The sequence below is a fragment of the Callithrix jacchus genome, chromosome 4, assembly GCF_049354715.1.
Source record: "Callithrix jacchus isolate 240 chromosome 4, calJac240_pri, whole genome shotgun sequence".
NCBI lineage: Eukaryota > Metazoa > Chordata > Mammalia > Primates > Cebidae > Callithrix > Callithrix jacchus.
In genome coordinates this window covers 127,647,739-127,674,551 of record NC_133505.1, presented here as the reverse complement: position 1 = coordinate 127,674,551, position 26,813 = coordinate 127,647,739, and the positions used below count along the sequence as shown (strand labels likewise).

Genomic DNA, 26,813 nt, shown 5'->3' with positions numbered 1-26,813 from the left:
GGCTGGTGCAGGGAATTTCTGCAAAGGATCCAGTGATGTGACCTGTGTTCAAGTCTCCCAGCAGTAGATACCGGCACCTGCTCTGGTAGATGTAGACCCTCTGATTCCTTGGTTGAAGATAGACTTAGTGTGTTGGCTTTCTTGGAGGTGGGTTACAATTGTAGTGAATTTGTCATGTGGACAGACTCAGGACTTCTGGCTAGCCAGGGTGGTAGGCAGTGGTGTTAGCTGAGGTCCACAGCCATTTTCTCATTCCTAGGCACAGTGTTATTCTGCAGCAAGGTGCTGTAATGGCCTGAATTGGTTAACCTCCAGCCAGGAGGTGGCACTTGCAAGAGAGTACCAGCTGTGGTAGGAGCAGTGAGTTTTAAGCTTGCTCTAAGTAGTCCAGGAGAAGTGTTCTGATTTCTTAGGTGATGGGCAGGGCCATAAATCTCCCAAAAGTTTATATCCTTTGTGTTAAGATAAGCTATGTATCTTTTATAATTTATTGGACAGTAACTTCTAGAAAGACATCTCCCACAAGTTGACTCCCAGTGGACCCTACATAACCCATATCGTATAAATTTAGCATACAATATTGCCATGCCATATTTACTTATTTGTATTCTTTACTACGTAATATGTTCATATGTGTATCTTCAGCACTCAGCAGAGCACTTATCCCAAAAAGTAATTTAACAAGTGAGTAGAAAATAAGTGCATGAATAAAAATGAAAAAGTGACAAATCATCATAGAGGATTTCAAACTAAAAACAAATCTAGCATGACAGAGGCAGTTTTACTCCCTCTGAACTTTTACCTTAGTGGCCTGAAAACTACCTCCACAGCATGTCCCATCCAAGGAGAGTCTGAGCTCAGACACTGCCCCCACCTGGTAGTATTTCTCTACCTGTCCTGGTAGCTTAACTCAAAGGGTTTAATGTATATTCTTTCGCATCATATAATGATATAACTTGCAAGCATTTTGCTTCTGTTTTCTTTGGGAGGAGTCATGTAGACTTTGTATTGATTCATTTTCTTTGATGGGTAATGTCTCATTCAGATTTTCTATTTCTGCTTGAATGACTTTTGATTATATTTTCTAAAAAAATTACACTACTTTTTGTATATATATTTATTATATAATTTTTTTCAAAATATTTGTGTGTGATTTAAAAATAATTGTTTTCCTGCTGTAATTATTTCCCTTTTTTGGGTTCTTACTATTTTTGGCCTTTTCTTCCCATCTCGACCAATTTATTGTATTAGTTTATGCAGATGAGGTTCGGGCTTGTTAATGTTCGCTTTTCTCCCTCTCTCTCTCCCTCCTTTGTTTTTATAGTAGAGGATAGTAAGTGAAAGGGGATTGAGAATGGATGTTGAGAGAAGCAATCTATATTAATCAGAGCAATGAATACAATTGGATATGTGATACTTCCGTTATTAAGCTGTTCAAAATAGTTTTGTAATTTCTATTTACATTTCACTCCTTAATCTATTAAATATTGGGAGTATGTGTTTGTGTATTTTGGTTTTTAAACAATTGTTTTCACTATTTTATTTTGTTGACTTATAGATATATTATTTTTAGAGAACATGGATTTCATAATACGTATGTTTTTAGGTTGGTTGAATTTACCTTGTGATCCATTACAGGGGTCAATTAAAAAAAATCTATCTGCTTGAAAAGACGATATATTCTTCATTGGAATCTGATGTGTGTGTGTGTGTGTGTGTGTGTGTGTGTGTTTTACAAAAACTTTTAATATCTATATTAATATTTTGACTGATGCTATTCTCCTCTATTGTTTTGTGTTAGATGGATAAAATTTTCTTTATTCCTACTTTTTTTTTCTGCTGGTTTTGAATTTGTAAGTTGCATTTCCATTTTTTAAAAAGTGCTTGTTCCTAACATGTTAATGTGTATATATATTTTCAAAGAAATTAAAAAGTAATTAGGTATTCATATCAATGTTTTGAAATGCAATATGGATTTTAGCACACTTTGACTAAACGTTGATTCTCTAAACATTTCGTAATTTGCAGTCTTATAGTTATCTATAATTCTGGTTTTATAAATATATGTTAGTCTTCCTTACAGAAGTGTTCTGAGAAAAAATATCATTCCCCAAAAGTAAAATAAATTAACAATCTATGAAGATAAAAAGAGGTGATATATATATTATGTGCTTTTGAAAGCAGAAGACAGATAATTTATAATGAAAAGAAAGTACAGAAATAATGGGGAGTTGAAGCTTGGGGAATTCATGCACAGTAGAATTTTAGTAGGAAAGTAGAATGAAATTAGTGTGTGGATGAGAGAACCTAGGTATAATAAAAGTGTTGACATATGCATTTAATATTTTATTTATTCAGTGAAGAGAAATTATAGGTATAGAAAATGTAAGAATAATAGAAATCACTACCAAATAAACCAAGCTTCTGTTTGAATTTAAATCTTTATTGATTAATTTGCAATGAATTAAAGCTACTCTGTAGCTTTAATTGTAAACAGGGTTAAGCTCAGCTAAGACATAGTCTTTCTTTTCAGATTTTAGTATCTTAAAGAAAACTCTACCTTTCTTTTACCTATTTCAGTATGACTTGGGAAGATAATTTGTTAGATGATTTACTACATTTTGCTGCCACCCCCAAAGGATTACTGCTTCTTCAGAGAACAGTTGCTATCAATGAATGTGTGACATTTATGTTCAACCAATATGCAAAAAAATTACAGGTATGAATTACCATCTGCCACAGGCAAAGGGAGGTTTTGTAGTTGTAAAAGCCATTAAGAACATCATTCTGTTTTCTGTGTATGAAGAAGTTATTAAACCTCAATTAAAAAACCATATAGCATTTGTAATAGTCAACTTGGTTTTTTTTTTAAGGAAAACATTAGAGACTTGGTATTAGTGTCTGTGGCTGTTTTTACAGAATTGCAAACAACCAGATGGAATTGAAGAATACAGTTAATTATCATATGTTTTATAATTATGATATCAAACATCTGGATCTAGTGAAACTGAGTGGATTTCCTGGAGAAAAAAACCTATTGAATCTAAATGTGTATGTCAGTGAAGTGATGGTTTAGGCCTCACATTTTAAAGGATACAAAAATATTTGTAGAGGCATTCTATTATTCTACTATTAAATACATTTACAATATAATTTATTCTTTACTCAAACAGTCAAAGGCCAAAGGCCACTGAGTTGTAATCAACTTTTTTCTCTCATACTAAATATCCCTAAACTTTTGGCTTTTTAAGATCTAAGATATGTTTTTAAGATATTTTTCAGAGTTTGTTTCTGCAGTTGTTGCCATCTTGAAGGAATGTGTAATTAGCATGCTGTGTTTTCTTCCCTTCTCATTGTGTTCCTTCTTTATGTTGTTAGGACAGCAGGCATAAAAAGTTTGACTATCAAGTTTTGGTTACACAAGTGGCGTCAACAGCAGCAGGTGCCATTGCACTAAAAAAGTCAGGTAAATTTTTTCTTTTCATTAGAATTATAGTTATTTAAAAAATAAAATGAGCAAGCCAACTGAAAATTTAACTGGCACAGTGAAATATCAGGACATTTACACTAAAGTTCTTTTTACCAAGTTAGACCTTATGTAAAAGAAAGTTACAGGATTTTCTTTTTGTCTTTCTTCTTCCATGAAATTCCACTAGGATTTTGTTTTTCTGTGAAATATATACAACCTTGTTGTCTTGCCTTAGACCAATGGCAAATAATGAACTCAGGTGAAACATATTTAATGCTTTAAGAATCTCTCTTCATCTTATAAATCAGAAGAAGATCACCTTCTCTCAGTACAGCCCCATCTGATAGGATTATTTAATGTTCATTGTCAGTGGCTTATATATATGCTTCAAAATTTACACTCATAATAGTTATCACACATACATCATGTTTCCTAATTCCCTTTCTTCTTCTTCCCTTCTTGAAAGCATTTGTCTCACCATTTAGCTTTCACACTTTCTTTGAAGTTGGAAGTAAGTATATATTCTTCACTGTCCATTTGATTTGTAAGAAGTTAAAACATTGGAAATTTAATATGTCTCTTTTTTTTTTGAGATGGGGTTTTGCTCTTGTCACCCAGGCTGGAGTGCAATGGCACAGTCTTGGCTCACTGCAACCTCCACCTCCCAGGTTCAAGCAGCCTCTCAAGTACCTGAGATTACAATACAGGCACCTGCCACTACACCTGGCTAATTTTTGTATTTTTGGTAGAGATGGGGTATCACCATATTGGTCAGGCTGGTCTTGAACTCTGACCTCAGGTGATCTGCCTGCCTTGGAGTCCGAAAGTGCTGGGGTTACAGGCGTGAGCCACTGTGTCCGGCCAGTATGTCTTAAATATTAAAATTATCTGAGCTCTGAACAAGATATAATTCCTGACAGAGATGCTGTAATAATATTTTTTCAGGGCTTAGAGTTGAATTATAACATGAATGATCACTATTGATTCTCTCTTTAAATACAAATATTTTTCCTATGACATATTTTAAATTTATTTTTTGGCTGAACTGATTTGGACTACTTGTGTTATGAAACATGTTTCTTGGTTAAAAAAATATTGTCCTAAAGTCAACCACTAATTTTTTTCTTCTACTTAGAATGAAATTCATGTAGCATAGTATTCAGTGCACATTAACTGAAGCATTTGGAGACTAGATTTAATCTCAGATCTCTCACTTGGTAAAATCATTAAGCCTCTGAGCATCGTAGTATCAAACTTTTCATGGGAGGGTTAAGTGTAGTTTTCAAAGGACAGAAGTAGGAAGACAACTGTTTCTTGAGCTTCTCTGATGTCTTAGGTCCTATATTAGGAAATTCACATGTATTATCCCCCTGTTGATACTTCATGGCAACCCTGGAATGTGGCATCCTTATTTCAGTTTTCAAATGGGGAAAGTGGGGCCCCTAAGAAGTCAAGGAATTTGTACAAGGATGAACCGCTATTTGGAATTTAAACTCTAATAATCTTGATTTTAGAGCCCATATTTTTTCTCTCATACAAGAAGACCTTTTCTGATCTAATGTTGTTGTTATCAACTTATTTTATGATTAAATGTTACGTTTTACACTTTTTCACGTGATTTTTCCACTTGATTTTTTATAGACTGATAATCAGGTTTTATACTCATTTTCATTTAGTTGTTTCATTTAATTTGATAATCAGGTTTTATACTCATTTTCATTTACTCATAAGAATTTAAAGACTGGGTTGAAATAAAAGTATGAAATGCAGAATTGTTCTTAGTGTATGGAATTATAAAAAAATAGTTTTATTGGAATAAAGGAGCATACACTATTTGGATGCCTACTCTGCCTACTGAAACCTCTTTCTCTCCAACTTTCACCTCTGAAACACACAACCTGATTTCAGAGTGCCTTACTTTGCTGGTTGATTTGCAGAGCAAAATATTAACCTTACTATGTTTCAGAAAACATGCTCAGAGAAGTTACTGGCCAAAGTGAAGAAGCTGGGACTTAAAATTCAGCAGTCCTCCAGGGAAATAGTATCTTAGAATTGAGTTATTACAGAGTTTTATGATAATGAAGTATCATTAAAGTATATTAGCAGTAGCAGATATAATTTCTACCAAGAATAGAGATTATTTCTTATATAAGATGCAAGTTATATGTCTTCTGTCACAGTAGACCAGATTCGTTGGAGGGATCATCATATCTTTCCTTCATAATCCAAAGAAATATTTTGCTATAAATGACTTGAAGTAATAATTCTTTTTAGGGTTTATTAATGCACTTATAACTGAATTATGGTCTAATCTGGAATATGGAAGAGATGATGTTAGGGTAATCCATCCCAGAACTACTCCAGTGGATCCTATTGACCGAAGCTGTCAAAAGGTAAGAAGTTATTTGACTAATACTATGCAGATTTGAAAAATGTTGCACAGAAATGAATTCATTCATACTTTACCCATATTCAGTTACAACCAGCAGACTTTTAAATGTATTTATTTCTCTGCTTTTTAATTTTTCAATTATTATTTTTTATTTTCAAAATAAATTTATCAAATAATAGAAATCTCAGTATTTTGTGAGAATAATGTTTTGCAAGGATGATTTTTTAACCTTATTTTTATTGGAGTTTTTCTCCCTTAATGGAGAGAAAGAATGTACCAGACATGTTAAAAAAAAAAAAAATCCCTGGAACAAAAACCTACCAACCAACTAATCAATATAAAAATCTAAGAATTTTTTCCCTATAGCTTGAATTTAATAGAAAATTGTTAGGAATATTTGAAGGAACTATAGACAGAGAGAAAATGCTATCATTTAGAGTAATGTCATAAAATTTTAAAAAATCAGTCACCAAATGCTCTATTATAATTCAATGACTTTTTACATTTAACGTATTCACTAAAATGAAATGATGGTTCCTAACTTTGACTTTATAGTAACTTAGATAATTTTTATTCAAAACCTGTCATAATATTGTTTCAAAAGTAGAAACATTGTTTAAAAGGCAATATTTCTGAAGTTCCTCTTTCTGGACTAGTTCATCCCTACAGAAAACGTAAATTCTGGGAAAAAAATAATTTAAAAATCATGTTCCAAAAAACATTGGAATGACCAAAAATAGGCAGCAAATAGAGGGAAGTTCATGTATAGATGATTAGAGTGGTATTTCTTGAGATTCTGGATTTAACAGATTTTTGCGTAGGGGCAAAAATTTGTGCTCCACTGATAGAAACCATAATCTAAAATGCTTGAAGAACCAGAATGGAAAGCTTAGGACTACACAGCAGGTGGAAAATTAAAGGGATTCCCTGGAAAATAAATAGATCAACAGAGGGAACACTCCAAACTCTGTGTGTATACTTTGTCCAGAAATGTGACTAATGGCTCAACTTTCATGTGAACTGTACAGAAATATCAGGTGCTTTCCACCATAGGTGTTAGAGAGTTTAGTTGGAATCTGGCCAATGTAACTGCTAATTTTTTTTTTTAAATGCAGTCTTTGTCAGGGAGTGTAATAGAATCCAGGATCTCTGTGACATATCTCAAAATATATGGGATACAATCCAAAGTCACTAGACAGATGAAGGAAAAATGGTGATATGATTCATGCTTGAGAAGAAGGCACTAATACAGACTGATTGTGAAATGAAGAATTTAGTATTTTAAGGCAGTTACTATAAATAGAATATAAAGAAAAATATCCTTATAATGAATAAACAAATTAGAAATTACAGCAGAGAAATAATAAAACTATGTAAAAGAACCAGATAGACATTCTAGAATTAAAAAAAACTGATATGATATAAAAATTTCTAAATGGCTTTCATAGATTTAAACATCATAAAGAAGTAGTGAACTTGAGACAGAGCAAAAGAAATGATACACAGTCTGAAGAGCAGATAATGAAATAAAAGAAAAACTTCAATGATTTGCGAGACCATGTCAGAATGTTTAGCATGTCTGTAATTGGAATATCAGAAATACATTTGACTAAATAATAGTGGGAAATCTCCAAATTTACTGAAAAGTAGACATTTATAGATAAACTTAGTGAATCTCAAAGAGAATTTATGTAGAGAATGAAAAAAAATGACACTAAGGCTCATCATAGACAAACTGCTAAAAACCAAAGATAAAGAGAAAATCTTGAAAGAAGCTTATGAAAATCACACATTACATATAAGAGATTAGCAGAAAAGTTGTTTTCTCGTTACAATAGTGGAAACCAGGAGGCAATAGAGCGTATTAAATGTGCTGAATGGAAAAGTAAGAGAAGCAGTCAATTTGGAATTCTACATATAGAGAAAATATACTTTAATAATGAAAGTGAAAAAATTTTTAAAATAAACAAAGGTTAAGAAAATATTTGTCAGCAGACTTGCCTTTCAAATAAAGTTCTTAGAAATGTTCAAAGAAAAAAGTGTTCAAAGAATGTTAAAGAAAATTCTTCATGTTGAACGACAGCGCTACCAGGTGGCTATTTGAATTTTCAGGATGGAAACAGGGAATTGCAAATAGGTAAGTGGGTATAGAAGCCTATTATTTTTCCTTTTAACTTGTTTTAAATACATATGATTGATTTTTTTAAAACAAAATTCTGACATATAGTGGGGTTTATTTTGTACTTAGAAGTAATACATAGGCTAGCTGTAGCATAAAGGACAGGGGAATTGTATAATGGTAAATCAATCTATATGGTTTTATATAAAGTGGCACAGTATTCCTAAACCCTTGGAAATATTTATAATTCAAATAGAGGGTTATGGGGATTTTACTCAATTTGTTTGACTTTGCAACAGAAATATCGGTATAAACTAAGGATTATTTAAAAAAATATTTTGTGTTCTGTTAATCTATATACTGAAAGACCTAGAAATAATGACAACTCATTGTAGTAAGTAGCCCTAGGGTCCGGCTTCTAGTCTCTAAGTCTTATTCCCTGAGGATTCTTTATTTATTCTCCCGTTGGTGTCATTTGTAATCTAATTTGGTCTTTTAAGTTTTGGAAAACAGGTCACTTCAATATTTGACTAGGTACCTTCAGAAATCTACTTTCATTTCAGTCCCTGTCCTTGCACTTCCCCCTCTAGCTTCCTCTGTCGCTGTGCTGGTAAATATAGTAGACAGTTGCCCTATGCAGCTATGTAAACTTGTATTAATTATAATTAAAAATTTAGTTCTTTAATTATATTAGTCATATCTTAAGTGCTCAAGTAGCACATGTAGCTAGTGGTTGCCATATTGTAAAATTCAGATTACATAATATTTCTATCATTACAGGAAGTTCTGTTGCACAGTACTTCCTTAGGAAAGCACTAAATTAGTGCAAAGATGCATAGCTAATAAATTTAAAATGTTGAAAAAAAACCAAAATAAGGTGGGGAGGAAAGAATAAAGAAACAGAAAATGGATGGGGAAAAAAAAAAAAAAAGGAAAACAGTAGCTGTAAATGCACCCAATATCAATAATTGCACTAAATGCAAGTGAACTATTCTAATTAAAATACAGATTTTCAGAGTGAATAAAAAAGGAAGATACAACTTCTATATGCTGTCTTTAAGAAATTAGCTTTAGGATGAAGATGGTGGGTAGGGGTAGGACTAGCTTGCAGCTGCCACTCTGACAGACAGAATAATATGTGGAGACTTACATCATGAACTTTTGCTCCAAGAACTACCTCGGCAACATACTAGGAAAGCCAAGAGAATCCACAAACCCTTTGAAGGAATTAGATTGCTGCTGCAGGCTCCCTGAGACATGGAAAAACTCTTAGTCTGCTTGCTTTCTCAACAAAGAGGCTCGTGGTCTGGGGCGAGTTCTCAGCCCTGGTTACCTCCTGCCTGGAGATAGACTTGGTGCTTTTGAGGGGCAAGGAGTGAGACTGGCCTTTAGGACTGCCAGCTGCATATGGGTGTGGTGAGGCTGGTGACTGCCAGCTTTCTCTCACTTCCCTGGTGATTTGTATGACTCAGGAGAGACAGCCATAATATCCCTGGGACTGTAGCTCCATTGTACTGGGAACCAGATGCCCATCCCCCACAGCAGCTGCAGCAAGCCCCTCCCAAGGAGAGGCTGAGCTCAGACACACCTCTCCCTGCCTGCTCCTGTTGATCTTTTATTAACCGCCTGGTAGTTCAAGACAAAGGTCATAAGCTCTTGGGAACTCTGTGGCCCTGCGCACTGCCTGAATACTTAACCAGGTGTCCCTAGAGCAAGTTTGCATCCTCCCTGTAGGATCACAGCTGATGCCCTCTAGAAAGTGCCACCTGCTGGCAGGAGGCTAACCAACACAAAACCAACATACTAAACAAAAATACAACCAAGGACCCTCACAGAGTTAACTTCACTCTCCTGCCACCTTGACCAGAGCAGGTGCTGGTGTCCACAGCTGCAAGACCTGAAGATGGAGCACATTACAGGACTCTCTGCAGACACTTCTCACTACCAGTCCAGAGCCTGGTAGCTCTGCTGGGTGGCTAGACCCAGAAGAGCAAAAATGATGACTATAATTCAGCTCTCAGGAAGCCCCATTCCTATGGGAAGGAGGAGAGCACCACATCAAGGGAGCACCCTGTGGTACAAAAGAATCTGAACAGCAGCCTTTGAATCCCATATCTTCCCTCTGATATGGTCTACCCAAATGAGAAGGAACCAGAAAGCAATTCTGGTAATGAGACAAAACAAGTTTCTTTCATACCCCTAAAAGATCATACCAGCTCATCAGCAATAGATTCAAACCAAGAGAAAATATCTGAATTGCCAGAAAAAGAATTCAGAAGGTTGTAAGCTAATCAAGGAGGCACCAGAGAAAGATGAAGTCCAACTTAAAGAAATAAAAACATGATACAGGATATGAAGGGAAAATTCTTCAGTGAAATAGCAAACGTTAAAAACAATCACAGCTTCTGGAAATCGAGGATACACTTGAAGAAATGCAAAATGCACTGGAAAGTCTCAGTAATAGAATTGAACAAGCAGAAGAAAGAACTTCAGAGCTCAGAGACAAGGCTTTCACGTTAACAACCCATCAAAGATAATGAGAAAAGAATTAAAAAAAAATGAACAAAGCCTCCAAGAGTTTGGGACTGTGCTAAATATTCAAGCCTAAGAATAATTAGTGTTCCCAAAGAAGAAGAGACATTTGAAAGTCTGGAAAACATATTTGAGGGAATAATCAAGGAAAACTAGAGATCTGGACATCCAAATACAAGAAACTCAAAGATCATCTGGGAAATTCATCACAAAAAATGATCATCAACTAGGCACATTGTCATCAGTTTTTTATGTAAAGTTAAGACTAGGGAAAGATTTTAAGAACTGTGAGCCAAAAGCATCTGGTAACTTGTAAAGGAAAACCTATCAGATTAAAAGCATATTTCTCAGTAGAAACCCTACAAGCTAGAAGGGACTGGGGTCCTATCTTTAGCCACCTTAAATAAAACAGTATCAGCCAAGAATTTTGTATTCATAAATGAAAGTTACAGTCTTTTTCAGACAAACAACTACTGAGAGAATTCACCACTAGCAAGCCAGCACTATAAGAACTTCTAAAAGGAGCTCTCAATCTTGAAATAAATTCTTGAAATACACCAAAATAGAACATTCTTAAAGATTAAATCTCACTGGCCCTATATAACAAAAGCACAATGAAAAAAAAAAAAACCAAGGTATTCAGGCAACAAATAGCATGATGAATAGAATAGTGCCTCACATCTCAATACTAACATTGAATGTAAATAGCCTAAATGCCCCACTTAAAAGATACAGAATGCCAGAATGGATAAAAATTTACCAACCAAGGTACTGCTGTCTTCAGAAGACTTATCTAACACATAAAGATTCACATAAACTTAAAGGGGTAAAAAAGATATTCCATGCCGAGGACACTAAAAGTGAGCAGCAGTAGTTATTCTTAGACAAAACAAACTTTAAAGCAACAGCAGTTAAAGAGACAAAGAGGATATAATATAACAATGAAAAGACTAGTCCTGTAGGAAAATATCGCAATCCTAAAATATATGCACCTAACACTGGAGTTCCCAAATTTATAAACAATTACTACTAGACCTAAGAAATGAGATAGATGGCAACACAATAGTAATGGGGAACTTTGATACTCCACTGACAACTCTAGACAGGTCATCAAGACAAAGAGTCAAAAAGAAACAGTGGACTTAAACTATACCCTAGAACAAATGGACTTAACAGAAATTTACAGAACATTTTACCCAACTGCTGCAGAATATACATTCTTTCATCAACATATAGAACATTCTCCAAGAGAGACCATATGAGAGGCCACAAACCTCAGTAAATTTAAGAAAATCAAAATCATATCAAGTACTCTCTCAGACCACAGTTAAGTAAAATTGGTTGTTAACTTCAAAAGGAACCCTCAAAAACCGTGCAAATACATGGAAATTAAATAACTTATTCCTGAGTGATCATTGGGTCAACAATGATATCAAGATGGAAATTTAAAATTCTTTGAACAAAATGATAATAGTGACACAGCCTATCAAAACCTCTGGGATACAGCAAAAACAGGGCTAAGAGGAAAGTTCATAGCATTAAATGCCTACATCAAAAAGTCTGAAAGAGCACAAATATACTATCAAATGTCACACCTCATAGAACTTGAGAAACAAGAGTAATCCAAAACCAAACCCAGCAGAAAAAAAGAAATAATGAAGATCAAGTTGAGAATCAAATAAAGAATTCAACCTGTTTTACAATAGCTGCAAATAAAATAAAATTAAATTAAATACTTAGGAATATACCTAACCAAAGACACGAGAGACCTCTACAGGGAAAACTACAAAACACTGCTGAAAGAAATTATAGACGATGTAAACAAATGGAAAGACATTTCATGCTCATAGATGGGTAGAATCAATATTGTGAAAATGACGGTAATGCCAAAAGCAATCTACAGATTCAATGCAATTCCCATCAAAATACCACCATCATTCAGAACTAGGACAAACAATCCTAAAATGTATATGGAGTCAACAAAGAGTCCATCTAGCCAAAGCAAGACTAAGCCAAAAGAACAAATGTGAAGGCATCACATTGCCCAACTTCAAATTATTCTACAAGGCTGCAGTTACCCAAGCAGCATGGTACTGGTATAAAAATAGGCACAAATACCAGTGTAACAGAAGTGGAGAACTCAGAAATAAAGCAAAATAGAGCCAACTGATCTTTGAGAATGCAAACAAAAACATAAGGTGGAGAAAGTATACCTTAGTCAAAAAATGGTTCTGGGATAATTAGCCACATGTAGAAGAATGAAACTGGATCTTCATCTCTCACCTTATACAAAAATCAACTCTAGCAACATGCAGCAACCTGGATGGAATTGGAGACTATTATTCTAAGTGAGGTATTTCGGAATAGAAACCAAACATCGTATATTCTCACACATATGTGTGAGCTAAGCTATGAGGACACAAAGGCTTAAGAATGATGCATCAGTCTTTGGGGACTCAGGTGAAAGCATTGGGGGTGAGGAGGGATAAAAGACTACATACTGGTGTACAGGGTACATTAATCAGGTGCACCCATTGGTGCATCAAAATCTCCGAAATCACTACGAAGAGAACTTATTCATGTAACCAGACACTATCTGTTCCTCGGAAACTTACTGAAGTAAAAATAAATTTAAAAACTAAAAACACCACACAAGTGGTAGATATATATACACATGCATGTGTGTGTGAGTGTATATATAGATGTGTGTATGTGTATATATATCAACACATATCAGATTTCAGTAACATTTACCAATAAGAAAAAAAAAGAAATTATTTTTCCTGTGGGCACTTAGTAAAATAAATATGTTCTGATTCACTTTAATTACTGGTGACTTAATATCACTTACATTGCAGGTTGTTGATAACTATCTCTATTGAACTATAATTAGAAACAAAATAAAATGAAATTACATTTTAGGTGCTAGGCAAATGGAGTTAACCAGTGTTAAAGATGTTGATAATATATTTATCAATAACTTTTAGCATGTGGAACTGTGATAATGTATAAAAGTATATGGCAAAATGCTTGGTATATAGTAGGCACTCAGTAAATGGTAGAAAGTATTATCACTGTCACTGTGTTTAATTAGTCATGATGTGTGGTGTGGATATAAAAGCAAAACTATTAAATAATATTTTTAAAACTTGGTTACATTCAGAGGATAATCGAGAATCAATTCATTATCTTGAAACTTGTTTACTAAAATAACAGCATTTATTCTGCCTTTCCTATATGAACTTGTTTTAGTCCATTGTCACACTGCTGTGAAGAATTAACTACCTGAGACTTGGTCATTTATAAAGAAAAGAGGTTTAATTGACTCATTGTTCCACAAGTCTGGGGAGGCCTCAGGAAACTTACATTTAGTGAAGAAAGCAAAGGGGAAGCAAGGCACACGTCTTACATGGCTGCTGGAGAGAGAGTGAGGGGGCACTGCCAAACACATTTAAACCATCAGATCCCAGGAGAACTCACTGTTATGGGAACAGCATGTGGCCACTGCACCCATGATTCAATTACTTCCTTCCAGGTCCTTCCTTTGGCATGTAGGGATTACAATTTGAGATGAATTTTGGGTGAGGACAAAGCCAAATCATATCAGAACTCTACCACTGGGTAACCAAATAGTAGGTGAAGGTAGTGCCTCTTTTTCATGAATTACTACCCCAACTAATAATTTTTTTTGAAATGATGGAATTAGAATGTCAGCATTTGTAATCTTCAAGAATTAGGTGAGTCACCTTAACATCGCTAAAACAGAAATGGCTAAACATTATTAACGTTCCCTGTAATGAAAGAATAAACCATCATCTCTAGTCTTACCGAGGTATCTAACTTGATCAAGCCTTTGGATTCAGCTGCCAGTTTGCAGAATATGGAAACTACATATATCCAAAGGATGGAAGAATAGGTTGAACTGCACCCTAAATGTGCACTTCCTAAAATCCAGACTGGTGGGAATGTTATAGGTCAAATGTCCTGAGCCTGTCAACAGACAAAGTGAAAAGAAAGGAAAGGGAGAAGATGAATGCCTGTAGATTAAGAAAAAAATACTTTGAATGACATATCAAGTCTTGAAAATGGGAAATACAAAATTATAGTGTCCAGGTATGTACACCTGAGAAATAAAAACCACAAGAAAATCTAAGAAAGTGATTATTGTAAAGGTCAGGATACTGGCTGTTATGGAGGGATGGCAGGGGAGATAATTGTGGAAAGCACATAGAAGGCTCTCTGGGGCAGGTGGCAGAGTTCTAGGACAAATTCACTTTAAAGGTACAGATAGCTTGGATGGAAAAAATATACAGACAGGCAATATACATTAAAAAACTGACATGGCCATTTTTAGTGTCAGAAAGAAAAGGAAAAACTATCAGATTAAGAGACACATTTTTATGATGATAATATGAATATGGTCAATATACCAGAAAGATATAATCATAAATCAGTATGATCCTGATAAAATATTTAAAATATATGAAGTATTAAAATAGAATTTAAGGAAGAAATAGGCAAATCTGCAATCCGAGTTGAAGATTTTAACATTTCTCTTAGCAATCAATAGAACAGATCAAGAGCTCTCTGTTAAGAATTGCATGATCTGAATACCACTATTGATCACTTGATATTTATAGAACATTATACTCAGTGGAGATAACATTGGGAGAAATGCCAGATATAGGTGAAGGGGAGGAAGGCAGCAAATCACGTTGCCATGTGTGTATCTATGCAACAATCTTGCATGTTCTTCACATGTACCCCAAAACCTAAAATGCAAAAAAAAAAAAAAAAAAAAAAATTCAGCAGTTTAAAAAAAAAAAAAAGAAAGGAAAAGAAAAAAATGGCAGGACGTGGTGGCTCTCACCTGTAATCCCAGCACTTTGGGAGGCCAAGGTGGATGGATCGCCTGAGGTCATGGGTTTGAGACTAGGCTGGCCAACAGTGAAACCCCATCTCTACTAAAAATACAAAACAAAACAAAAACCCTGGGTGTGGTGGCGTGCACCTTTAATCCCAGCTACTGGGGAAGCTGAGGCAGGAGAATTGCCTGAGCCTGAGAGCAGAGGTTGTATTGAGCTGAGATCTCACCATTGCACTCCAACCTGGGCAACAGAGTGAGACTCTGTCTCAAAAAAACAAACCAAAAAAAGCCAGGCACGGTGGCTCACACCTGTAATCCCAGCACTTTGGGAGGCCCAGGCGGGCAGACCACAAGTTCGATACCAGCCTGTCTAACATGATGAAACTCCATCTATACTAAAAACACAAAAATTAACTGGGCATGGAGGTGCACACTTGTAATCCCAGCTACTGAGGAGGCTGAAGCAAGAGAATCACTGGAACCGGGGAGGCGAATATTGCAGTGAACCGAGATTGCACTACTGCACTCCTTCCTGGGCAACAAGAGCCAAACTCCATGTCAGAAATAAATAAATAAATGAAACAAACTTGCTTTAAAAAAAAAAAGAACATTATACTCAGTGAATATAGAATATTCATTCTTTTCAAGAACACATGTCATGTTCACAAAGATAGACCATGCTGGGCTAACAAGTCTAAATAAATTTAAAATAATTGGAATAATATGAAGTATATTCTTATAACCACAATGAAATTAATTAAAAATCAAGAACTAGAAACTAGAAAAAAAGATATCTGGAAATTAAGCGACATACTTACAAATAACTTGTAACTCAAAGAAATCACAAGGGAAATTAGGAAATATTTCAAACTGGATGAAAATAAAAATACACCAGAATTTGTGGTTATAGTTGAAGTGGTGTTAAGAGGGATAATTTTAACTTTAGTATTTATATTAGTAAATAAGAAAGATCTAAATTATTGACTCAAGTTTCCATTCAAAGGGAGTAGAAAGAAAAAGCAAATTACACCAAAAACCAATGCAATAAGGAAAATAATAAACATTAGGGCAGAAATCAATGGAGTAGAACAAACTAGAGAGAAGTAACAAATCCAAATGTAATTTTTGGAAATGATTATTAAAAGTCATAAACCTCTCACTAGATTGATGGCAAAAATAAGAGGGATCCAAAATTACCAGTATCAAGAATTAAAGAGGGTTAAGACTAATGATCATGCAGATATTAAAGAATAATAAATGAATATTATGATTTGCTTTAGGTCATCAATTCAACAACTAAGATCTAATTGGCAAATTTTCTTTAAAAATAGGGGTACCAAAACTGACTCAATAAAAAAAAAAAATACGTATTTGTTAAAGAAATTGCATTTGTCATTAAGAGCTTTCTCATACAGAGAAAAACAGCAGATTTCACAAGCTGATTCTATGAAACATTTGTAGGAGAAAGAACACCAATCTCACATAAGCTTTTTCAGAAAACAGAGGTAGAGAAAACACTTTCTACTTTATGAGGCCAGTGTAACACTGATATAAAAAATCACCAAAAAAGAAAATTTTAGATCTATATCCTGATGAATATAGACAGAATGTTTTTTAAGATACTATATTATCAATTGGAATTCAGCAGTATATAAAGGGATCATTTATTATGATCAAGTGGGGTTTATTCCAGGAACACAAAGTTGGTTATACATTTCACTGTGAAAATTCAACTTACCATATTAAAGAATACAAAGAAAACTCAAGTTTATTTCAGCAGATGTGGAAATATTTGACTAAATTTCATAAGCATTTATGATAAAAACTCAAAAGACTTAATCCATAATCTGATAAATGGTGTTTTTGGAAAACATACAGTTTGCATCATATTTAATGGTGAAATATTGACTCTAAATTGGTTGATTCTTGTCACTTTTATTTAACATTATATTATGTAAGTATAATAAGGCAAGAAAAAAAGAGAAGGCATACAGTTTGGAAAAAAAATGTAACACTATTTGAAGATGGCTTGCTTCTTTCATCAAAAAACAAGTAACAACCCCTCACTCCACCAACCCAAACAAAAGATTCTCTCCCTGAATCGAAGAGCCTTCCTAGAGTCTTCTGGTGGTTTACATCGTAGCAGAGACTTCAGAGCAAGCTTGTCGAACCTGAGGACCATGGGCTGCATGTGGCCCAGGACAGCTTTGAATGTGGCCCAGCACAAATTCATATACTTTCTTAAAACATTCTGGCGTGTGCTGTCTCCTGTACTGCACAAGGGTTCAAAGAAAGACACACAGATATAGCTGGGCCAGGCGGTCCGAAAAGCTGATGGTGTGTCTCTTTATCCCATGCTGCCTCAGAGTACTTTATTTTCTATGTTCACAAAGCACATAGCAGAGGGAGGGTACAGTTACCCAGAACAGCCTGTGGTTATAATTCTCATATCTCAGATAACATACCTCAGCTAACAACTATCTTGCAGCAGGGTCAGTGAAAGCTGATTATCTTTCGCTAGGTCCGACTGCTCTTCTCTGAGACATATACATTCCCCTATCATGGTTTCCCTTCTCTTGGAGTTCCTCCAAAGTTCACAGCAGCCTTGCTGTTGACTCCCCAGAGGGGATGGGCTACTCTGGCTCTCTACAAAACATTATGACAATTTTAAAATTTTTATTTTGTTAGCTTGTCAGCTATTGTTACTGTATTTTACGTGTGGCCCAGGGAAGCTGAAAGATTGGACACCTCTGCTTTAGAGTCAGTGAGACTTGATTTCAGATGCTAGCTGTTCCTTAAAATGATACCTGTCTTACTTACAGTTGTACATATTAAGGATTAAAATAGATAATTTATATAAATATTGTTTCTATAGCATTTGGCCAAATGTAAGTGCTCATATAATGATAGCAGTTAAACTATTATCACTATTTAGTCTTCCTTCTCTCCTTGTCCATATTGCTTTAAAGAATAGAATATACACAGTCTTCACTGACCTTTCCTTTACTCCTACGACATGTGTTCTACGAACACTATCCTTTTGAGTAATTATCTGATTATTCTGTCTATGACATGTTTTTAATACATCTCATTCTGGTAGGTATAATGTATCTCTGTCAGTCTTACAGCTTCCAAATTTTAATTTGTTTCTTTTTTTTTTTTTTTTTTTTGAGACAGAGTCTCACTCTGTCACCAGGCGCCAGGCTGGAGTGCAGTGGCGCGACCTCGGCTCACTGCAACCTCTGCCTCCCAGGTTCAAGCAATTCTCCTGCCTCAGCCTCCCGAGTAGCTGGGACTGCAGGCACGTGCCACCACGCCCAGCTAATTTTTTTTATTTTTAGTGGAGACAGGGTTTCACCATGTTGACCAGGATGGTCTCGATCTTTTGACCTCGTGATCCACCCACCTCGGCGTCCCAAAGTGCTGGGATTACAGGCATGAGCCACTGCTCCCGGCCCTCGTTTCTTTATTCCCTTATATTGTCTATCCTCAAAACCATTTTCTTTAGAGCATTCTATTTAAAACGTAAAATTTGATTTCCACTACTTTTCTCAAAACACTGTGCCCTTTTCTTTCCCTAGAGGCTAAAGATAGAACTCATAATGTAGCACATCTCTGCCTGACTGCCCACCTGCTACGTATACAGACTTAACTCTCACCTCTCCCTACATTGCTGAAGAGTGTCCTCTTCCTTATATCCCCTGCATTGCCCTCCATGTTGTATTAACGTCAGAACATTTAGGCACTATTTTAAGTGATTTAATGGTATATTTGTCCTGCCAAGAACACTATGGGTTCTTGAGGGCAGGGACTATGCCTTTATATTTTTATTGTTAGCATTTGGCACAATTACTGATAAGCAGCTGGCAATAACATATTTTTAGTGACTAATCAGTGAATAGAAGATCATTGTCAACCTGAAAGATTTTAATTTGTAAGAAAACTTTTTGACATGGGGAATTAATTTATGCTTTAGTCTTAAAAATATATCAAACTTTGACTTTTCATTAGTTCCCTTATCATTATTGCATAAAATTTCATTCTTCTATTCAAAACATTGATGACATAGATTTATGTATTGTGCTACTATAAATTTTAGAATAATTAATGTCTGATATTAGAAACATAATGTAGTTTTGTGGGAACCAATAATTACATTGTGTATATTTTTGTTCCCGAAATGCTTAATACATCACAATTTTGCAGTGAGCTAACATCTTTTAAGATGCCCAAAGTGAATTTATTTCATTACAGAAACAAGCTGCTGAAATTTTTTCAATCTTCTTTAAAATCCTGTTCAGGTTGTTTTAGCTTAAATACAGTTGTTGAATTATTTTTTACCTAAAGTTATACTTGATTTGCTTGGAGTAGCATATCATATCTTGTCTTAATTATATATGGTCTACATCATTTTATTTCTTAGGTGGAGAGAGGTTTCATAATCAATCAATTGAATTATTCATGTATAAATAATCCAAAAATGCACGATATACTATTGACATGTGATTTATAAAGATTATATATGTATTTTTCTACCAAAATAGACATTTATTAAAGGCTGTTTTTGGTAATCTTTCATGATTGTGGCAGAAAAGATTCTTTAAATATTAAATTATGAAAGGATTTATTTATGTTAGTATCCAAATATTGCTGGATTAATATTAAGGACATTAAAACATGTTTGGATATTTAAAGTATAAAGCATTTTTAGCTTGTATGTTTTGGTTCATCGGTATTCTCAGGATAAACTAAATTGGATTAAAAATAAAGCTATAATGAAATCTGTTTTATTAATCATCTTTCTAGTTATTACCTGGTGATTACAGAAGTTTATATAGTATTTTCCTGGGTGACTATGCATCCTCCAGCTCTTCTGCAGTTTATTTTTTATATAATTAATAGACATATTCCTCAAACATTCCTTCCTTGGCAGGTTTTTTTCTTCCTTTTCTATAGTGCATACTTCTCCTGCAGTGTTCTCTTTACATAGGCGTTCATTAAATGGCAACTAATTTATTATATTAGTTATTTTTTATGATAACTTTATTACTATTCAAATAGTTATTAGCTTTTAATCATGGATTATTTTTTTCTTGAATTGATTAGAAATTCATTCGTCAATTCACGGAATATTGTATTATAGGGAAAAAGATGATTTTAAAAAGTTTAATGTAAATTCATGTTTTATACAGAAATAGTTTTTACTAAAATCCACTGTATATTAAATATATTCGTTATATAGTTACTGTTATTTGTTAAATAACATTGCATTTTGGTGTAATAAGGGAGGAGATGTAAAATGGACTTGACTTTCCAGGTCTTGAAAGAAGGATGTGGAACAAGGGCGTCGGCGTCAAATAGTGTCTGAAGATTATATTATAATTTTTAATGAGTAACTTGAGTCTGGAAATAAGAAAATACAGATTATTTCTGCCACTACCTTTCTGAGTGTGTGTCTTTGGCCAAGCTACCTCACTGACCTCAATTTTTTTCATTTATTACATAAGATTGAATTAAGTGTTCTTTTTAGTTTTCTCAATTTTCAAATTTCTGATTCTAGTGAAATATCTCAGTATGTCTGGTTCTTGAAGTTTCTGAGTCTATTGAAAATGTTTAGAAAATGTCAAGCAGAAAACTTTACAGTTGCAAGTAAGTACAGGTAATATAATGCAAGGAAAAGATATTAGCATTGACGGAATATAGGCCTTCTAAATGTGGATGGAGGTAATTGGAAAGTCTTTGGAAAAGATGTGACGTATTTTAAAAGTGTATCATGTGGGATAATGAGTAAGTGAAGGGTAGGAGAAGCGTGTTAGAATTTTAAAAAGTACATGTAGGTGGCAGTCTGTTGAAGGAGACCACAGCCAGATTTGATTGACTGAAGTGGCGACTTCATGCTGAGGAATACTAGGAAATGAGGCTTTTGAGGCTCTGAAGAGAAGAATCACGTCAATTAGTGAAGTGCCTTGAAAGTCATGCTAAGGAGTTTAGATTCTGATGTTTAGTCATGGGCAACCACAGCATGCTTTTGAGCTGGGGAGCCAAAGAATGAATGTGCCTGAAAAAAATATTCTAGTGGCGTTTAATAAGATGCAATGAGAGTGAATAGCTTAAAAATTTCATGGAGAGATTGGCAAAATTGCACCAGAAAAATGAGCTAGCTTTGATAGGAAAAGCCATGGCTTTTAAAAATCAGCTATCATATTTAGATTAGTGGGGTTTTCAGTGAAAGTCGTTAAAAGATAGCCTTGTGGTCGGAAGGCAAAAATACATAGAATTTATTATTTTGTCCCAGAGCCTGTAAGTATTATTCTTGTGCATTTTCTTACATATTGGATATGACAGTGCAAAGAATGAAAAAGGTGGATTATTGAATTTTTAGTCAGAACCAGACTTTTAAGAGATGTGATATTTTAAAGCATATTCCAAATTAATGTATGTGTGTGATGCTTTTATATCATGCATTGTCAGCTTATAGATTTTCGCTGTGCATGTTAACTGTTTTGTACTTATCATATATGTACCTATTTCAAATTTATGGGAATTACGTATATTTAAAAATTAGCCCTCAAAGTCATACAGATATAAACGTATATTATTGACTCTCTGTGGATGTGGTTGACAAAAATGAATCATTTGAATCATTTTTTTCTTTCCCTCTAGTCTTTTTTAGCACTGGTGAGCTTGTTAACCTATCCTGCTATTTATGAGCTGGTAAGCAATCAAGAGCTTCCTAATAAAGCAGAATATTCTCTTCGTGAAGTCCCAACATGTGTTATTGTAAGTTATTTTCCTTAAATCTTTCTGTGTTATAAATGCTACTATTTGAGATTGGTAGTAAAAATGCAATTTGACCAAAAGGAGAAAAAAAGAATCATTATGTAATGGCATTTAAGGGCCAATTTGATTAATCATGCATGAATTACATCTACTTTTGCGTTTTCTGTGCATGGAATCTTTGATCCAGATCACCTAGCACTCCCAACGCCTGTCAGAATATGAGGCTAACTCCAACCGGGAAAGAGACTTAACGTAAATAGAAGGAAATGTATGTGTGAGTTTTAGATGACTCATTACCTTATTAGTCAAACCAGTGATGTTCCTTCATTGGCTAGGATAATTAGGAATAAATTGTATCCAAGGAGTCCAGTATATTTTCTCCTTGTATTTTAATGAACTACATATTATTGCCCCATGAGGGCAGTATATACAAATTTATTTCATTTGAGACCTATGTTGTACTAATACTCACAGATGAGTAACTTGTTTTAAGCATTCAGGGATATTTAGTTCCTTGTCTTTGGGTACATTTATGAATTGAACACACATAAACATATGTATTTATGCATATAAGAATTAGTAAAGACCTACTTGATATTGATATTTCATTATTAGTAATTATTTTTCATTTTCTGTTCATTCTATTTGACATTGTTTTTATAACATAGTTTTGCTGCTTTGAATACCTTTAAAACTGTTAACCCTAAATACTTGGATTTAAAAAAATTTTGTCTATTTTATGAAAATTTTAATAACTTATATAACATGAAATACAAAGATAGGTACTTCATTCATTTAACATTAACTTAGATTATCTTTTCTTTTCAATTGTATTTGAAAAGAATGTGATGTTTTTCAATTGTATTTTGTGACTCCTTGTATGTTGGCACTTCTTAAGTACAGATATACCTCCTAATTATTGTGGGATCCATTCTATGCCATCACAATAAAATGAATACTGCAATAAAGGAAGTCACATAAATTTTTTGTTTTCCCATGTAAAATTTATGTTTACACTATACTGTAGTCTAAAGTGTTCAATAGCATTATGTCTAAAAAAAGTTTATTACTTAATTAAACATACATTATTGCTAAAAAATGCTAATGATCATCTGAGCCTTCAGTGAGTTGTAATCTATTTTGTTGGTGGAGAATCTTGCTTCATTGTTGATGGCTGCTGTGACTGATCAGTGTGTTGGTTGTTGAGGACTGGGGCAGTTCTGGCCCTTGCTGATAGTAAGTAAACAGTGAAGTTCACTGCATCACTTGACTCCTTTCATTAAAGATTTCTCTGAAGTATTTGATGCTTTTTGATAGCATTTTACCCACAGTGGAACTTCTTTCAGAATTGAACTCAGTCCTCTCAACCCAATCACTGCCTTATCAACTAAGTTTATGTAATATTTTAAATCCTTTGTTGTTATGTCAACAGTGTTTACAGCGTCTTCACCAGGAGTGGATTGACCCCTCATCTGTTTGAGTTTGATCTCAAGATTGCAGCAATTCAGTCAAATCTTCAGGCTCCACCTTTAATTCTAGTTTTCTTGCTGTTTCCACCACATCTGTGGTTGCTTGTTCTACTGAAGTACTGAAATTCTTTAAGTCATCCATTAGGATTGGAATCAGCTTCTTCCAAACTCCTGTTAATGTTATCTTTTGACCTCTTCTCATGAATCACAGATGTGGCATCTTAATGGTGAATCTTTTCCAGAAGTTTTTCAATTTACTTTGCCCAGTTCTGTCAGCAGAATCACTATTTATGGCAGCTATAGCGTTTCAAATTATACTTCTTAAATATTTGAAAGTCAAAATTACTGCTTCATTTATGGGCTATAGAATGGATGTTATATTAGCAGGCACAAAAACCATATTAATCTCCTTGAACATCTCCAACAGAGCTTTGGGTGACCTGTTTCATTGTCAATCAACAGTAGTATTTTGAAAGGAATCTTTTTTTTTTTTTTTTTTTTTGAGACGGAGTCTTGCTCTGTTGCCAGGCTGGGGTGCAGTAGTGCAATCTTGGCTCACTGCAACCTCTGCCTCTTGGGTTCAAGCAATTCTTCTGCCTCAGCTTCCCGAGTAGCTGGGATCACAGGCACGTGCTACCACGTCTGGCCAGTTTTTGCATTTTTAGTAGAGACGGGTTTCACCATGTTGGCCAGGATGGTCTCGATCTCTTGACCTCATGATCAGCCCACCTCAGCTTCCCAAAGTGCTGGGATTACAGGCGTGAGCCACCGTGCCTGGCTTGAAAGGAATTTTTTTATTGAGGAGTAGTTCTCAATGGTAGGCTTAAAATATGCAGTAAACCCATGCAGTGACAGATGATGTACTGTCATTTACTGTATTTTTCCATTTGTATAGCACAGACAGAGTAGATTTAGCATAATTTTTCAGTGCTCCAGGATTTTTGGAATGGTAAATGAGCATTGGCTTTTGCTTAAAGTCACCATCTGCGTTAGCTCTTAACAAGAGCGTTAGCTTATCTTTTGAAGCTTTGTATCCAGGCATTGACTTCTCCTTCCTAGTTATGAAAGTCCTAGATGATATCTTCTTCCAATATAAACAGTTTTGTTTGCATTGAAAATCTCTTGGCCAAATGTCACGGTTCACACTTGTAATCCCAGCACTTTGGGAGGCCAAGACGGGTGGATCACCTGAGGTCAGGAGTTTGAGAGCAGCCTAGGCAACATGGTGAAACCCTGTCTTTACTAAAAATACAAAAATTAGCTGGACGTGGTGGCATGTGCCTGTAATCCCAGCTACACGGGAGGCCGAGGCAGGGGAATCACTCGAACTTGGGAGGTGGAGATTGCAGTGAGCCAAGATCATGCCGCTGCATTCCCACCTGGGCTATAGAGTAAGACTCAATCTCAAAAAAAAAAAAAGAAAAAAAAGAAAGAGAATCTCTTTAATGTAGCTAACTTCATCAGTTATCTTAGCTCGATCTTCTGGATAACTTGCAGCTTCTACATCAGCACTTGCCACTTCACCTTGTACTTTCATGTTGTTGAAACAGCTTCTCTCTTTGAATCTCATGAACCAACCTCTGTTAACTTCAAACTTTTCTTCCGTAGTTTCCTCATTTCTCTCAGCCTTCATAAAATTAAAGAGAGTTAGAGCCTTCTTTGGCTTACGATTTGGCTTAAGGGAATACTGTAATTGGTTTGATTTTTTTTCCTTCAGATCACTCAAGCTTTCTTCATATCAGCAATAAGGTTGTTTCATTTTGTTATCATTCATGTATTTCCTGGAGTAGCACTTTTAATTTCCTTAAAGAACTTTTTCTGTGCTTTTACAACTTGGCTGATTGTTACCAGGGGCCCAGCTTTTGACATACCTTCCTCGCTAAGCTTAGTCACTTTTAGCTTTTGATGTGCAGTGAGAGACATTCAACTTTTCCTTTTACTTGAACACTTAGAGGTTTTGTAAATTTACTAATTTTCCTAATCTTAATATTGTTGTGTCTCAGGTAATGAGGCCCAAGGAGAAAGAGAAAGATAGGTGAATGACCAATTGATGGAACAATCAGAACAATATTTGCCCATTAAGTTTGTTGTCTTATATGGGTACAGTTCATGGTGCCCCCAAATAATTATAAAAGTAACATCGAAGATTACTAATCACAGATTATCATAACAGAACAATTCCAAAAAGTTTGTAATATTGTGAGCATTACCAAAATGTGATCCAGAGACACAAAGTGAACACATGCTGTTAGAAAAATAACACCAGTAGACTTGTAATACGTCTTAAATTTGCAAAAAAGCATATTATCTGCAAAGTACAATAAGGGACATGCAATAAAACAGGGTAGTTTTATAGTCATTTATGTGCCTGTATTTTCCACCACAGTGGGAGTACCTTAGAGAAAGTAGGCTTAGACCTATATCAATCTAGCAGATTGTTTGTGTCCAGTGAAAATAATTATCCTAATATGATTGGTTTTATTGAGGTTGGTTATGGGAAACAAGCACAAATTAGTTTTGTGATATAGTCCAAAATGATAGCTTAGATGTTTGTTCTCTTAAGTTTTCATGTGTCTCTGCAGGGCATGTTCAAATATATCTTTCCACTTATGGAAAAATTGGTTTTCTATTTAGTCTTAAGATACTTAACAGCAGTTATATTACTGTGTTCCTCCCCAAGGCAGTCTATTTTAACCCTGTAGAAAGCTCACTGCTTTCTGTCATGATTTAAACATGTAGCAGCTGATTAGATAGTGCCTACCCAGATTAAGGCTTCATCTGCCTTTCCCAGCCCAGTGACTCCAATGTTCATCTCCTTTGGCAACACCCTCACAGACACACCCAGGATTAAAACTTTGCATTCTTCAATCCAATCAAGTTGACACTCAGTATTAACCATCACATGTGGGGATTATGGGAACTACAATTCAAGGTGAGATTTGGGTGGGAACACAACCAAATTGTTTCACACCGCCACCTCCTTTAACTTAATTTACCACTTTGGATTATTTGACATGGTTTGTCCACTCCTTACTGTAATTCTTTGTTTTTATGGCTGCAGGATTACTTACTTCTTGTTCTCTGCCTTCTTTTCTGGTCTCTCCTGCTGAGTTGTCTTTGTAGACTTCTCTTCCTTTGTTTGTCCTGTGGCCTCTAGAATGATCTCATCCGATTCAATGGCTTCA

General features: G+C 34.8%; 1 protein-coding gene across 8 annotated transcripts in view; it reads left to right on the top strand.

Annotated features, from left to right (window-relative positions):
- Window positions 1-26,813, top strand: part of TBC1D32 (TBC1 domain family member 32) — a 245,006-nt gene that overhangs the window by 98,543 nt on the left and 119,650 nt on the right. For all 8 annotated transcript variants that reach the window (XR_013534904.1, XM_078370769.1, XM_078370771.1 and 5 more), the window contains 4 exons: window positions 2,581-2,719; window positions 3,379-3,466; window positions 5,744-5,862; window positions 22,043-22,159. Coding sequence is in view for 7 of the 8 variants with exons in the window: in XM_078370769.1 (XP_078226895.1) it covers window positions 2,581-2,719; window positions 3,379-3,466; window positions 5,744-5,862; window positions 22,043-22,159 (463 nt within the window). In the remaining variant the exon portion in view is untranslated. The remainder of the gene's footprint in view (window positions 1-2,580; window positions 2,720-3,378; window positions 3,467-5,743; window positions 5,863-22,042; window positions 22,160-26,813) is intronic.